At 39.1% G+C, this 15,008-nt stretch overlaps 1 protein-coding gene across 1 annotated transcript; it reads left to right on the top strand.

Annotated features, from left to right (window-relative positions):
- The first annotated feature begins 835 nt into the window (after positions 1-835).
- On the top strand, positions 836-13,607 carry LOC141003080 (multidrug and toxin extrusion protein 1-like). Its single transcript, XM_073474398.1, has 16 exons — positions 836-1,126; positions 3,132-3,233; positions 3,363-3,431; positions 3,584-3,732; positions 4,711-4,753; positions 6,796-6,840; positions 6,943-7,040; positions 8,012-8,109; positions 8,306-8,487; positions 8,700-8,808; positions 9,162-9,237; positions 9,394-9,463; positions 9,551-9,683; positions 9,785-9,879; positions 9,964-10,033; positions 10,159-13,607. Exons 1-16 carry the CDS (start codon positions 998-1,000, stop codon positions 10,404-10,406), a joined length of 1,716 nt encoding a protein of 571 aa, XP_073330499.1. The 5' UTR covers positions 836-997; the 3' UTR covers positions 10,407-13,607.
- The last annotated feature ends 1,401 nt before the right edge of the window (positions 13,608-15,008 follow it).

Genomic DNA, 15,008 nt, shown 5'->3' with positions numbered 1-15,008 from the left:
AAACACCCATCCCATCACATTTCTCCAACTTATGTGACACTGCAGTGAAAAATCATAATTCTCTTCACTCTTGGCACTATGAATAAATCTCAAGCAGGTAAGGAGGGATCAATTTGTCTTAAAAAGTGCATTAAATTATTGTGCCACTAGAGGGCAGGAACATTTTAAAACAAGCAGCAATGGTGGTGTGTCCTGTGTAAATGCCCTAACCAGAAAAGATTTGTTTCTTTATGCAAACAACTTAGCTGGGCAAATTCATCTGCCAATGAATATCATGTGATATAAATGAAAGCTCCAGAAAAGCTTATAAATAGACCTTGAAATTGTCAAAGTCATGGATGGCTGATGGATTTGAACACAGAACCTCTCTGTGAGGCTGCACTGCTCACCACTAAGCCATTGGGCCTCCAACTGTAGCTGATGTTGCATGTGCAGGCAATGACTATATGGGTGGGTATAACCAGCAGGCGATATGAGGCAGGGAGGCTGTCATCAACCTTGATAGTAGTGAGTGCAAGCACCCAGCCCTCCAGCTATAAGTGAACCAATTGCTAAGTACACTGGTGACAGTGTTGTGCACCAAATATATTATTTTAAATTAAGTATAAAATACACCTCTGTGAGGACTTGAATGCAACACAATTTCGGAAGTCCAAAAACACAATTTATAGACACAGATAGATGCTGGTTTCTCTTGACAGTTATTGAATGCTGTCCCAGAGCATCTCCCACTGTACAGACACCGGAAGTTCTCTCTGTTCCTGACGACACACGTCAGACCCATACGTCACATCCGGTTTCAGTTCGATGCGTGAGGGGAAGTTTGTTGATGTATTGCCGCCCACAGCTGCAGTGAACTATCGGGTCTGGTGAACACCTCCTATAACTGCAAATAACGTTTATCAGACGCCAAACATAGTGAAGCTGTTGAGAGACATGTAGATAGACATGTAGAGATAAGACCAGGCTGTCTGTTTAAAGCGCGTCCTCTTCGAACATGGACGGTCCTGCACCAGTTGGAGCGGCTCCTCCTGTCCAGAGCTCCTGCCCGAAGCGCTTCAGCGGCTGTGTCCGGTCAGACTACCGGAATGAGTTAGTACAGCTGGTGAAACTAGCAGGACCAGTGGTAAGACTAAAGAGAGCACCTTTCCTGTTGTCCAGGGCTGAAAGGAACGAATTACAAATGCCACAGACCGCAGACAGCCGTTACCACAGCCTCTTATTGCGGTTGTTATAGCGACTTCACTACACTGTCAGAAAATAGTCACACACAACAAGCAGGCGGGTACTGGTGTGACGTGTGGATGTTGAAGGGGTTTGCATTAGGTCATTAAACAACACAGTATCAGTCAGAGCCAGGCACTGAACAGCACATAAGATGTGACTGCAGCATCTGGAGAAAGCTCTGGGCTGTCAGTGATCTGTGCACTTTATTTATTTATCAAATCCTGAAGCTAGATTACATTTATCATGTGTTCATTTCAAACAATGACAGGCATCGCTTTCCCTTTCCTTTAGGCATTTATGTACTTATTAGATTGTCACCTTGTTGAATAATACAAGTAGACACAAATCTTTTACCAATTGAATGCCTCATGAAAATGCTATTATTGATGTATTTCAAACTCTGAGGTTAATAAGGATAAAGGATAATACAAGTTGAGTTATTTATTTTTTCCCTTTTTAATGTGTACTTCTGTCATTAACCTTCATTCAGATATTACACATACCCATTTCTGAGGAAAATAAACTAATCTTAACATAATGCTAGTGAAAGAGGATGCTGTGTTTTCATTCAGGCAAACATGAAAATCACAAACCGTTGTAGCTAACATTGTCAGCGTATCCTTAACCAGAATTTATGTAAGGATAACTATGTCAGCCAAGCTGTTTATGGTGAGTGAGAAGTAAAAGTGATGAGCTGATGTTAAGATGTCTTCTGTTTCTGGTGTACCCATAAAACTTGAAGAAATGTGGAGGACAGAAACTGACTAAATCAAAATTAAATAAATAGACTACTGAATAAATGAATATGCCAATAGATGCACAAAAACTAAAATCAAAAATACATGTGGCATTTATTTGTCAAATGCAACATAAATGTATTTGTATTTGCTTTAATTTGCTTCTGTTTTCTTTTTGCATTAATTCTCCTATTTATTTATTCTCCCATTGAATTTTCCATCGTATGTGTTTTTGTTTATTGATCTATTTCTTTGTGTTATTTTTGCCCTTTGTATTTTTCGCCAAATTCACCATGTATTTTCTCATTTTCTTTTCACATTCCTGCATGCATTTCTGTTCCGTTATGAAAATGAGGGGGCTGTCCTTCAAAGTATGTCATTGGGTTAACTTTTCACAAATTGGTTGACTGTCACTCACCAGAAAGAAATACTTCAAAAATACATTAATTTAAAAATGAGCTGATTAAAATCTAAATTAAATGGGAGAGTAAATAAATTATTAATACATAGTTACATAAATACAGAAGCAAGTTAAAGCAAATATCAATTGATGTCACACAAAAATTAATCAATGCCTCCATTAATTTTTTATATTATTTTTGGTGCATTTAATGGCACATTTATTTATGGAGTCAGTTATTTATTTGTTTTTGATTTTGACGGTTTTAATCCTCCATAGGGATCCACAGGATCTAGACAGGAGTTAATACTGCACAAAGCATGTGAGGTTACAGAAAACATCACCAGCCTGATTGATTTCTCTATCAGAAGTCCAGATGCTATTATAATGGTAGTGTTTCTTACATATTACACAGAGGAATCCAAAAGAAGGCCTCAATGCATCACACAATTACAAATCCACATGAGCAGGATGTAGCAGGGAATCTAACATAGTAATCATGTCGGCATAAACTGATTGCTTCAGTCAGATGAGATTAAAAATTCAACACAAATACATCAGAGCAGCTTTAGTACATTCAAACTAACATGTTACCAGATAAAAATTTGAACCGAATGCCGACTGGATATTAGATTAAATCTGCTTAAGGCCAGCTCCAGGTTTTAGGCTTTGACGCACTGTGGTTTAAAGTTTCTTTGACAACTTACTTTCAATTACTCTGTCGATACAACATGTCTGATTTTTGTTTTTTCCACTGTTCTTTCCAGATTATTTCCCAGTTGATGGCCTTCATGATCAGTATCGTCAGCATGATGTTCTGTGGTCACTTGGGGAAAACAGAACTAGCAGGGGTATCTTTGGCAGCTGCGGTGAGGAGACATGCTTTTGAGCCCAATCTTTGTTTATACTGGCATCCCAGACTATTTGCTGTTATTGCCCACTCTAATCTTGCCTATAATTTTTTTTTATTAATTTGGTCATGTTTCTGTCAATTGCAGGTGGTTAATGTCACCGGTATTTCCATTGGCATCGGTTTGTCATCAACTTGTGATACCCTCATGTCTCAGGTATTTCTCGCCAGATGTTCTTCTATCCCCTTAGAAACAGCTCAGCGCTGAGCTTTTGTATCAAGTTTGTTTTCTTGCCCTATTCAAACCTTTGCTTAGTAGTGTGATCACTGTTGTTTAACTCTGTTTATTTATCTACCTGTTTCATGCAGACGTATGGGAGCGGTAATTTGAAGCGTGTGGGTGTCTTTCTTCAGAGGGGGATTCTGATTCTGCTGCTGGCCTGTTTCCCCTGCTGGGCAGTCCTCATCAACACTGAACCAATCCTACTTGCCGTCAGACAGAGCCCAGAGGTTGCCAGGTCAGTCCCAATGATGAAGTAAATTTGTATAGAGGTGGTGTCTCTCTATGTAGCAGTTGTCTCAGGCCATGTCCATATGTATATATATATATATATATTTTTTTTTTTTTTTTTTTTCAAAACAGATATTTTCCCCCTCGGTTTTAAAAACAAATTCTGTCCACATGACTTTCATTTGACAAAATATCTCTGTATACACAAGAACGCAAATGATTCCAAACACTCAAACAAGCATGCTGGGTAGTGGACAATAAAGTCGATACCAACAACACAGCAAACACCAGAGAAGACCACCATGAGCATGCAAAGTGAGCGTAGTCTATTTAAGGGACCAATGTGTAGGATTTAGTGGCAACCAACTGAACATACCTCGCCTCGACTTCCCTTACAATTGCTACTAAAAATGCAAAAAAACAAAAAAAAAAAACACGAAAGGCCCTCTCCAGAGCCAGTGTTTGGTTTGTCTGTTCTGGGCTACTGTAGAAACATGGTGGTGCAACACGGTGGACTCTGTAGATATAAAAGGCTCATTCTAAGGTAATGACAATACACTTCTTAGTTTCAGGTGATTAGACACAAATTAAAACATAAATTATGGATAATAAATTGTATTTCTGCCAATAGATCCCCTTTAAATAAAATGATCCATAACCTAATATATCCACGATCCAAAACCATAGAAAACCACTAAGTTATGTTACCTTTGTGGTTGATGCTCATTACAGAATACAACAGTGGGAATGCGCCTATGCGCTCCTACACGCTCCATTTTACATCTCCCCACAGATAATCAAAAACAGTTTTGAGAAATGTGCACTGTAGAAGGTGCTTTTAAACAATCTCCTTTTTAGTGACCTCAAATGTGATTCACATGTCATGTTGATTACTCTAATATCTTCATATGTTACATACATGATATATAGTCTTATGATTGAATTCTAAATGTTTTTTAAAATACACATTGTTTGTCTTTGTAAGTCTCTCCCAGCTGTATGTGAAAATCTTCATGCCTGCTCTGCCGGTGAGTTTGGTGCCCTTTGTGTTCCTGTGAATCAAGGTACTAATGAAGCATTTCAGACAACTCGGAACTTGAGTAGTTGAGCAGTTGTCTAACATCACAGCACCCATGTGGATGGGGCTGGATGTATTTGTAGGCTACAGTATTTGTGTTAGGCAAGTGAATGTTCAGGCACAGGTGGCTCGTAAGCAAAAACACACTGCAACCACAAAACTTCTGCTATGGGGCCACTGGAGCGGACTGTGAGGGGCCACACAAACAACATTTGGACAAACTGTGTTGTCATTGAAGGGAAGTACATTTTGGAATGACCTAGCACTTGCAATAAGGCAGCGCCTTACATATCCCTCATGTAAAACTCATCTTAAGGAAAAACCAGAGCTGTGATCACTTTTAAATGGACATGTTGTATAATGTTTTCAGTTTATTTTTGTATTGTGTATCGTATATCTGTATATTGTTATTTGTAATTTTATTGTTTTTGTTATCTTCCAGGGTACTACGGACATAAATAAGCTTTCATGCTAAATCCAACATGTTTACATTGTGTATTTTTATACTGATTAGACTGATCATTACTAACTTGCTCTGTCTCATAACAGATAAACAAAAAAAAATACCAATCTGAAAAAGTCGAGTCTGGAATTTCCAGCTTTAGACCACTAAGCGTTCAATAACCTTCACCGCACGGCTCACCGTTTTGTGTGACATCATAAAACTGCTTCTTCATGAAGTCAGGGTAGATGGATGCACCCCAGGTTTACAAGCAGGAATTCCATATGTCAGTGGCGTTCCTTTGTACTTTTCCTAGTAGGAGGTCGGGAGTTTTCTAATTCCGAGTTGTCTTGAATGCAGCATAAGTGCTGCAGGGCTGAGAAAAGTGGGAACAGGTGTGAGAAAGAAATGAGAAGGTGGACAGTTCAAGGATCAGAGCAGACCGTTTCCTTTTTGGGAAGGGGGGCTTAAAGACACTAAAACGGAGCGTTCAGACAGAGGGTGAGGAGATGTGATGGGGAGTTAAAGGAAAGTACATGGACTGGGGGAAGTGAGCAGGGGATGGAGGGAGGGACAGAGAGCATTGCAGAGGGTTGAGGATAAGAGAGTGTGACTGAAGGCAGACTTTGTGACAGTGATGATTGTGAAGAACTCTTGCGCACTGTCTCGCTTTCCTTTGTGTAAATAAATATTTCAGCAGTAAGCGAGACATTGTGCAGGCTTTGTTCTTGTTATCAAGATGCACCTTCCTCTGATGCATCTGTCACACATTCAGGTGTGCAGAGATTTAAAAAAATAAATATTTTTAGAATATTAGAGCTTACAGTATGACTACTATAATGATATACATTTTGGTAATGTATTGTTTTGTAACAAATTAAATACCCTACAATTCAAGCCTTTAAAGGTCCCATATTGTAGAAAGTGAGATTTCCTGTCTTTTTTTATTACAAAGCAGGCTTAGGTGCTAGATAAATACTGTAAAAGTATCAAAACACTCAATCAGCTGAGAAACAGTCCGTATTCAGAAACTGCCTCCAAACAAGCAGCCAGGACTTCTGTCAGGTTGTGATGTAAGAACTTCACAGTTATCCCCTGCCTGCTCAGGCCTGCGAGAACTGACCAATCAGACTGGACTTTTTGGGAGGAGGGCCTTAAAGAGACAGGCACTAAAACAGAGCATTAAGACAGAGGGTGAATAAAGATGCTGCAGCTCATCAAAGCATGTAACATCTTCTAGTAGACACCTAAAATTAACATATGAAGCTGAAAATGAGCATAGTGCAAGACCTTTAAATTTAATATAGCCATAAGGCAGGTCTGCTCAATGATTTGCAACATTGCCCATGATGGCCTAATACAACAAGAGATATGTGCGGGGTAGCTAGCTTGAAATAAACACATTTTTGTTCTCTCACAGTATCTATTGTCATATAACCAACCCTATGTTCAACAGATGTTAGACTTCATCATTACTCTCCAGCTCACATTCACTCATTGCTGTGCCAAATGAGCACTATTTAAATTTGACGTGTGTCTGTCTTCTGCAGGCAGCTTTTATGTACCAGCTAGAAGGAAAATATCTTCAAAATCAGGTGATCAACGCTACTTCATGAAATTGAATAATGGCTGAAGCACTGAAGCTATTAAAATCAACATTAAAACCATTAACCATTAAGTTGTGCTGTGGTTTACAGGGAATTATGTGGCCACAGGTCATAACTGGAGGGATCGGAAATGTCCTCAATGTGGTGATCAACTACATCTTCCTCTTTCCTCTGGAGCTGGGGGTTGCGTGAGTTCTTTTTGTTATCATAATCATGTGTTATAGATTAGTTGTTGATTGATCAATAACAGTCAATCTTTAGGTCTCTCACACAAGCATTATCAGAGCGTTTTAATGTCTGCTGATTATTATAACATGACTTTGACCCTGTTCTTGCACTCCCAGCTTCCCAACACCAAGTACGTTCATACATACATACATTTCTTTTTAAACATGCCAGACAGTTTGATCAGGCTTTTGTGTCTGTCTGGTTGGACTTACAAATATCACCCTTAAAATTACACTAATGCTGAAACGACTAGTTGATAAATATTCTTACCTGGCCTAAAAAAAAAATCATGCACACATATCTTCCAAATGAATTGCTGTAACATCTTAGGAACAACAGGTTGAATAGATAGTAATTGCAATACATGCCATGATCGGGACTTGCAGTTTAGCTGTTAGGAGCAAGTAGGTGAAAACAAGTTGGACATAATTACAAGCTGCTTGTTCAAATTAATAAATTAATAAATAAACTAGCAGGCTCTAAATGTTATAGCAGCAGCACATTATGCTTATTTGACACACTGGGGAAACAGGTCTGAAAAGCCAACATGGTATCTTTCCACGTTTCACCTAAAGCCAGCTAAGTTTCTAATATTTTTTATTTACATACATGTACAAGCAAAAATAATATTTATATTACTTTGCACTGTGCAGCATATTGTTATTACTTTGTCGATAAGGTAGTATTTAGGGTTGTTATTGAATAGGACTACAATGTAAAGGGGTTTCAGTTATTCTTGTCAATTACTGTAATATTATCTAATAACAATCTGACGAACCATACAAAATATATATATGAGGCATTCTTTACTGTAATATCAGCTAACAGCTAACAGCAAAATGTGGATATTTCTCAACAAATTAGTCATTCCTACATTTTGTTTTTCTGCCCTCACTCCAAAACCTGCCGGTTCTCCATGATGCCACTTCAGTGGATCTGCTGCAGCCAATGCTATCTCGCAGTATCTGCTGGCTTTGCTTCTATATTTTTACATCTACTGGAGGGGTCTGCACAAGGCCACATGGGGAGGTCAGTTCTCATCTGGTTAACGTTTAAAAATGTTTTCTTTTGTCTTTATTGTAGACAGTGCTGCAATAACTCTGTTGTTCTGTCCAATACTTTCATCCTGTTTCATCATTCTCATCTCTTACAGCGCAGTAATTGATTATCTTTTGTTATGTTGTTGTACATTTACACTCTATAACAACACACCTCTGACCCACAGGTTGGTCTCTCGATTGTCTGCAGGAGTGGGGTCTCTTTGTCAAACTTGCCATTCCCAGCATGCTCATGATTTGTCTATCATGGTGGATATTTGAAATCGGTGGATTCCTGGCTGGTGTGATAAGTGAGGTTGAGCTGGGAGCTCAGTCCATAGTCTACCAGCTGTGCATCATAGCTTACATGGTAACTTCTTGCTACGATGGCCACTGGCTGTAGCTTCATATTTACCATACAGTGGTGTAACTCCTCTTATCTATTTATCAGCAACAAAGCAAATGCATGTATTTCCCAGAATGTTCCTTTAATGTAAGCATTTGTTTCAAATATCACTTAACATAATGTATTTAAACAGTAATTATCTACATCATGCAATGTCATGTATTCCTTTCCCACAGTTCCCTCTAGGATTCTCTGCTGCTGCCAGCGTACGGGTTGGGAATGCTCTTGGTGCAGGAAACATAGAGCAGGCCAAGCTCTCATGCAAAGTCCCCATCGTTTGTGCATGTAAGAACCAAAGCATACAGCTCATGTTGCTTTCATTAGAACTAGAAAGTCATGAAAATGGTAAGAACACATATTTCATTTTAGCCAGTGGTCATAGTAGAAATATATTAGCTAATATATATATATATATATATATATATATTTTAAGAGTATATTTGATACATTAGACCACGTGTCTCATCAACACAAAAAAAACCTTAACACTACAAACAGAGAAATACAGTATATGAAAAGATGTGCTCTTGTGTCCAATTTTTTGTCTTTGCAATTTCAACATGTGTTCTAAGAAATCTTACATTGCTCAACTTTATTAACAACAGGCGCTGTTTTTTTGTGTCTTTGTTCCCACACAGTCATTGTTGCCTGTTTTGTTGGCGGCAGTCTCAGCATCGCCAGAAATGTCATTGGTTACATTTTCACCTCAGATCAGTGAGTAGGGTCTTTGATGCAATATCCTTCACTACCTTGCACCTACAGAAACAAACAATGTCTCATTCACCAAACTTTTAATCTTACATTTCAGGCGTGATTGTCAGTATAAATTTTTTGTATCTAACAAGAATCTCTCTTTGTATATTTTTTTAGTGACATTCTTCAGAGAGTTGCTGATGTCATGCTTTTGTTTGGTTTCATGCACGTTGGTGATGCCACGGCGGTGAGAAACAATGCAAAATTAACTTTTTGACACATGTAATCCATTAGGCCTTAGTTATTTGACTGAACGTGTACTTGGTATCATCAGGGTGTCGCTGCAGGAGTTCTCAGAGGAGCAGGGAAACAGTTGATCGGTGCTCTGTGTAATCTGGTGGCTGTCTACTTCATCGGCTTCCCCATCGGTGTGTCCCTGATGTTTGCAGCAAACATGGGGGTTGTAGGTAAAACCAAAATTCTAATGTGGACTACTATGTTTTTTGCTTTTAGTTTGACATCTATCGTTCAGAAAGGCCATTTAATCTCTTCGTCCCTTTCTGTGCAGGACTGTGGACAGGACTTACCATCTGTGTGTCACTGCAGGCGATTGTTTTTATCACAGTTTTGAGCAAACTTGATTGGAAAAAGGCAGCTGAAGAGGTTGGTAGCTACATCACCTTTTTATTAAAATGTATCTGAAGATACAACACACTGTAAGCAACCTTTTTATGTGTTCCTGATCAGGCTTTTGTAAGAGCAGGAGTCAAGAACAAGATCACAGAAAAAAATCAGATGGTAGAGTTTGAACACAGAGGTGAATTCCTTCACTTTCTAATTCTTCTGTAATCACGTCAAACATTCCTTCTTGGGAGGAGTCTTGTGTGACAGATTTGTGTTCATACTTAACATCCCTTCTCATTCTGTGCCTCAAACCTCCAGACTTGAATCAGAGCCCTACTGTGGTCAGTACTATTCTCTCCAACTCTGTGAGTGCTGACGAGGAGAACACAGACCTGGACGTGCATGACTCAGACCACAGTCCACTACTGTCCACTGCCACCAGAGTGGGCGATGTTCTGTCAGTAAAACAACTGGTTTTACGGCGTGGTGTGATGTTGCTAATCATGATCTTCATCCTCATCGCTGGGATTGTAACCAGCAACGTTCTGGTTAAACAGTTCAAGTGATTCATCCTAAAAGTGGACATTGAGTGTCAAAGGGCTGCTCATCATGTAGAATCCACTTAGAGTCAGCTTTGCAGTCTCCAGCACTGTGCTGCTTCCAGTTACCCTCAGCCCGATGTATTAGCTGGCTGGTCTGTCCCTCACATTCTTACTTTCTGCTGCAATACAAATGATGGAGAGCCAAGCAACTTGTGATGGGTCATAGAACCAAAGAGTGAACCAAATATTTTTCATAACTAACAGACCAATGCAAGTAAAGTATGGGGTAAAATGCAAGCAAATACTGGACTTACAGCATGGAATGTACATGTTGCTCTGGATGCTTGATGTGTCAGTGACATAAGTCACATTTTTGCCATCATATTGGCCAAAGGGAACTTGATAAGTTTGTGATTTAAAGCATAGCAGTACTTATACTGTGTTTTTGTTACTTAATGCTGTTTATTGTACAATCTGTTCAGATATTCTCTGTTTGCTTTAAAAGAGAAATCCATCGATTTAGAGTAGCACACATAATTGTCAGACTTCCAATGGACAGGCTGCTAGCAGCAGTTGAGCAGCAGGCTACAGAAGCCTGGCAAGCTGACTTTTTTCTACCTCAAAGCTACCAGATGTTTCTTTAAATTTACACACTGCTGCCTGTAGTATTCCTATAATATTTATTTGATTGTTCAGTAGCATATGTGCTGCTGAAACACACCCCCAGACAAGCCACATCTTTAACAAAATAGGGAAGACGTGTCATAGTTTGAGTTTTTGTTTTTTTCATTTCCTGGTTTATTTTGAAGTTCTGTGTCGAGATTTGCTCTTCATTTTCTCCCTTTGTCTGTTTTCCTGCCCTTTTCACTCCTCACCTGTGTTCTATTAAATCAATCACCCCTTGTGTAGTTAAGTCCTTGTCTTCTCCTCACTCTTTGTCAGTTCGTCTGTTCTGTTTTGCCCTTGTTTTCCTGTGTCTCCCTGTCCAATCTTCCCGTCCCGTGTTTCCGGTTTGTGGTTCCTTTGGGTGCCCTTTGTTTAACCTCGACAGTGCAAACTGACCTACTGTCGAGCTTAAACAAAGGGGACCCAAACACAGAGCCACAGGCAGGCAAGTAAAGCTTCAAATCCAAATCCAAAATCCAAAATTGTAGCAACAAAGGCAGATGACTAAACAGGAGAAATCTAAGAAACAAAAGCAAGTACAAACCAAAAGGGCAAAGTACAAACCAGAAATGACATGCGGAATCATGAACCAAATACTGGAAACACACAACAGGAAGATGTGACAGGGAGACACAGGAAGACAAGGGCAAAACAGAACAGTCGAACTGACAAAGAGCGAGCGGAAGACAAGGACTTATATACACAAGGGGTGATTGACTAATAGAACACAGGTGAGGAGACAGAAGGGTGGGAAAACAGACAAAGGCAGGAAATGAGAAGCAAAACCAAAAACTCAAACTATGACATGACATGACTACAGATAAAATTTTTACTATGGGTGTCCTTTGGGAAGTGTAAGCAGGTGTGTGTTGGTCGGTGGTGTAGGGCTAGGAGCTGCTCCCACTGGGCCACCCCCCCTCTTAAGAATGAACAAATCACTGACTGGATATATTTCAAAAAAGTTGGGACACTGTGAAACGTGCCTAAAACAGAACATTTGTGGAAACTGTGTTGACCAACAGCAGTTTTACAAGGTGTTCTCAAGCCCATAATATCCTCACGGTTAAATGGTGAACCTCTCCCCAGCCTTGCTTGTGAACGACTGAGCCTTTGGAGGATGTCTTTTTTCATACCATGATATGATAATGTTATGGTGATATGTGATATGATATGATATGATATGTTACTAATGAACCTGTTTACCTGTGGAATGTTCCAAACAGGTGTTTCTGGAGCATTCCACAACTTTACTAGGCTTTTGATGCCTCAGTCCCAACTTAATGGAAACGTGTTGCTTGCATCAAATTCAGAGTAGGAATCTTTTTTTTTTTTTAAATCAATTAAGCTGATGTAATGAAATATATTGTCTTTGTACTGTCTTCAAATTAGTATATGTCAAAAAGGATTAGGAAATTATCACATTATGTTTTATGTCAGTTTTACACAGCGTCCAAAGGTTTTCAGAAGTGGAGTTAGAATGTGAATTCAAAGATGTTTAAATTTTAGGATTAATATTTTTGAGATGGTGTGATTTTTCCTATGCTAAGCAAATATACACTGCTCAGAAAAATTAAGGGAACACTTTAATCACACATCAGATCTTGATGAAGAATTATTCAAGTTGAAAATCTTTATTGATGTACTTTGTATAACAAACAACAAACAAAATGACGTAACAACAATCAATGGAAACCAGAATCATCAACCCACTGAGGGCTAGATTCAAAATCACACTGAAAATCAAGTAAAAAAGTGAAATCACAGGCTGATCCAAATTGCGTGAATTTTATCACAGCAACTCATAATGCGACTCAGTAGTGTGTATGGGGCCCCCGTGCCTGTATGCACTTGAGATGCTCTTGAGACTGCTGGCTGGACGGCACAGCAAACCTTGCAACCGCACGTATGGATGTGCCATCCTGGAGGAGCTGATTGGGCTGCAGGTACCGCCTCATGCTACCAGTAGTGACAAGGACACTAGCAGAACACAAAACTAGAGAAGAATCAGGCAGGAAGGATAAGGAGAGAGCAACTGTCTGTGGCCATCTCATGTAAAACCATTCCGTTTTTGGGGGGTTGTCTTGTTTTTGTCTCACTTTCATTTGCACCAAAGCAAGTGAAATTGATTCACAATCACTTGTGCTTCCTAAATGGACAGATTGATAAGTTTAACTGACTGGGTGTTACACTGTGACAATTAAGTGTTCCCTTAATGTTTTTTTGAGCAGTGTATAACGCTGGGGTTCAACTTGAAGGTCAGATGAACACAATTCAGACTGAAATGCGTGGTGTTCCCCAGGGTTCAATGCTCAAACCACTTTTATTCAATGTGTATTTGTTCCACCTTACTGCTGTTTAGAATAAGAAGATTTTCCTATCTATACTGAAACAATAGTTTTTGTTCCCAAAGAAAAAAGACAGTCAGAGCTCAGACCTGGGATTTGTATTTATGACATGGTGTTGCACTCAGAAACTGTGGGGGATGCCAAATCGCACTAAATGCCAATTTCAACATAATGTTGCTTGAAAACTTTTTTTAAATAAAATCTGAACATCTCACTCTTTCTTTGTTTTTTGTATAATCTGCCATGTTATTTAATTTCAATTAATACTGTTTTGTTTGTTTCTATTTGCTTTAGTCTTGGTGTCTATTGAAATGTTTAATTTCTCTGTGTGTATGATGACAGTAATCACTTCATTCTGCAATAGCTGATTTTTGGTTGTACCGGGCAGCTTGTGCAAGGCATTTAAGCTGGGACATCTTCAACTCTGAGCTTCTCTGTCAAACATTTTTTCATAAAAAGAGCTCTGAAAAGTCTGGTTTGAATAAGCCTAATAAACAGATTTACACATTACTTCACAATAAAGAAAAATGTGATGTGAACACAGCAGCATTCCTAGGTCAAACAGTAACACATGATAAACATATAATGCAAAGGATCAAATATCATACAGAACTGGACAAAACCACAAAGCCAAAGCCCAGTAGTGATGACCTCTGTGCCATTTAACTCCACTATTGGCTCAGGTTGTTTCCCTTGTATGCCATCTTTGGTTCAATGATTGTTGAAAATAAACCTGCTGATGCAAGACACTAAGTCTGAAGTGTCACATTGGAAGGACCTTAGACTGGTTATGTATTATAATGAGTATTTTCATGCTATTTCAGGTCTGTTGGTTGGATTATGTTCCTTGGTCTGTAAGTGACATAACAGTCCCCATGTGGTAGAAATATTGTTTAGACTGCTGTCTGTGTTGTCCTTTACATGAAAGTATTTTTTGTATGTCTGTATATATATTTTTATTATTTACATGATATTGAAAAGAGAGAACAAATGGTGACAATGACTGTGCCACTGTTGAAGCCATGGGTCTGCAACATAGATAAACCTGAAATAGCCTCACTAGGACCAGGGAAGTTGGTGAGTTCCCATGATAAGCTTTGTCAAACTGATTTAAACCTCATTAATTTCGATAGAGTGCTTGATAGGTCTTCGAATAAGCCCTCCCCTCTTAGCAAGACAGCCAAATCCACAGTTTCTTTCATGAGGGACCAAAATTTGACTGATGCCTGGAGACAGATGCCTCCACGGGACAGGGATTATTCATTTTATTCGCACCCACATGACACACACACACCCGCATAGATAATTATTTGGTATCTGCTCAACTATTTCGTGACTTAGTAGAGTCAATCACAAAGGCCAGTGGGATTTACCGACACTAATACCTGTGCTACAGTTGCTACCCATGCTGACCAGCCACTGTATGTATCTCTAGTGTATGAAGCTCTTGTGTCAAGTTTATCAATACCCCATGAGGACATATCCAGATTTAGATTGGAAGAAGACCTGGGAATAAATCTGGATTGGGAACTGTGGGTGACTTGTGATGATGTGATGGTGTAATCTCTACTTTAAACTCCAGATATGAATTTAATATTATATTCTGCATGAGCTC

The sequence above is a fragment of the Pagrus major genome, chromosome 1 (genome assembly GCF_040436345.1).
Source record: "Pagrus major chromosome 1, Pma_NU_1.0".
In the NCBI taxonomy this organism is placed as follows: domain Eukaryota; kingdom Metazoa; phylum Chordata; class Actinopteri; order Spariformes; family Sparidae; genus Pagrus; species Pagrus major.
The sequence above is the reverse complement of the archived record's forward strand: the minus strand, read 5'-3'. Positions and strand labels throughout refer to the sequence as shown.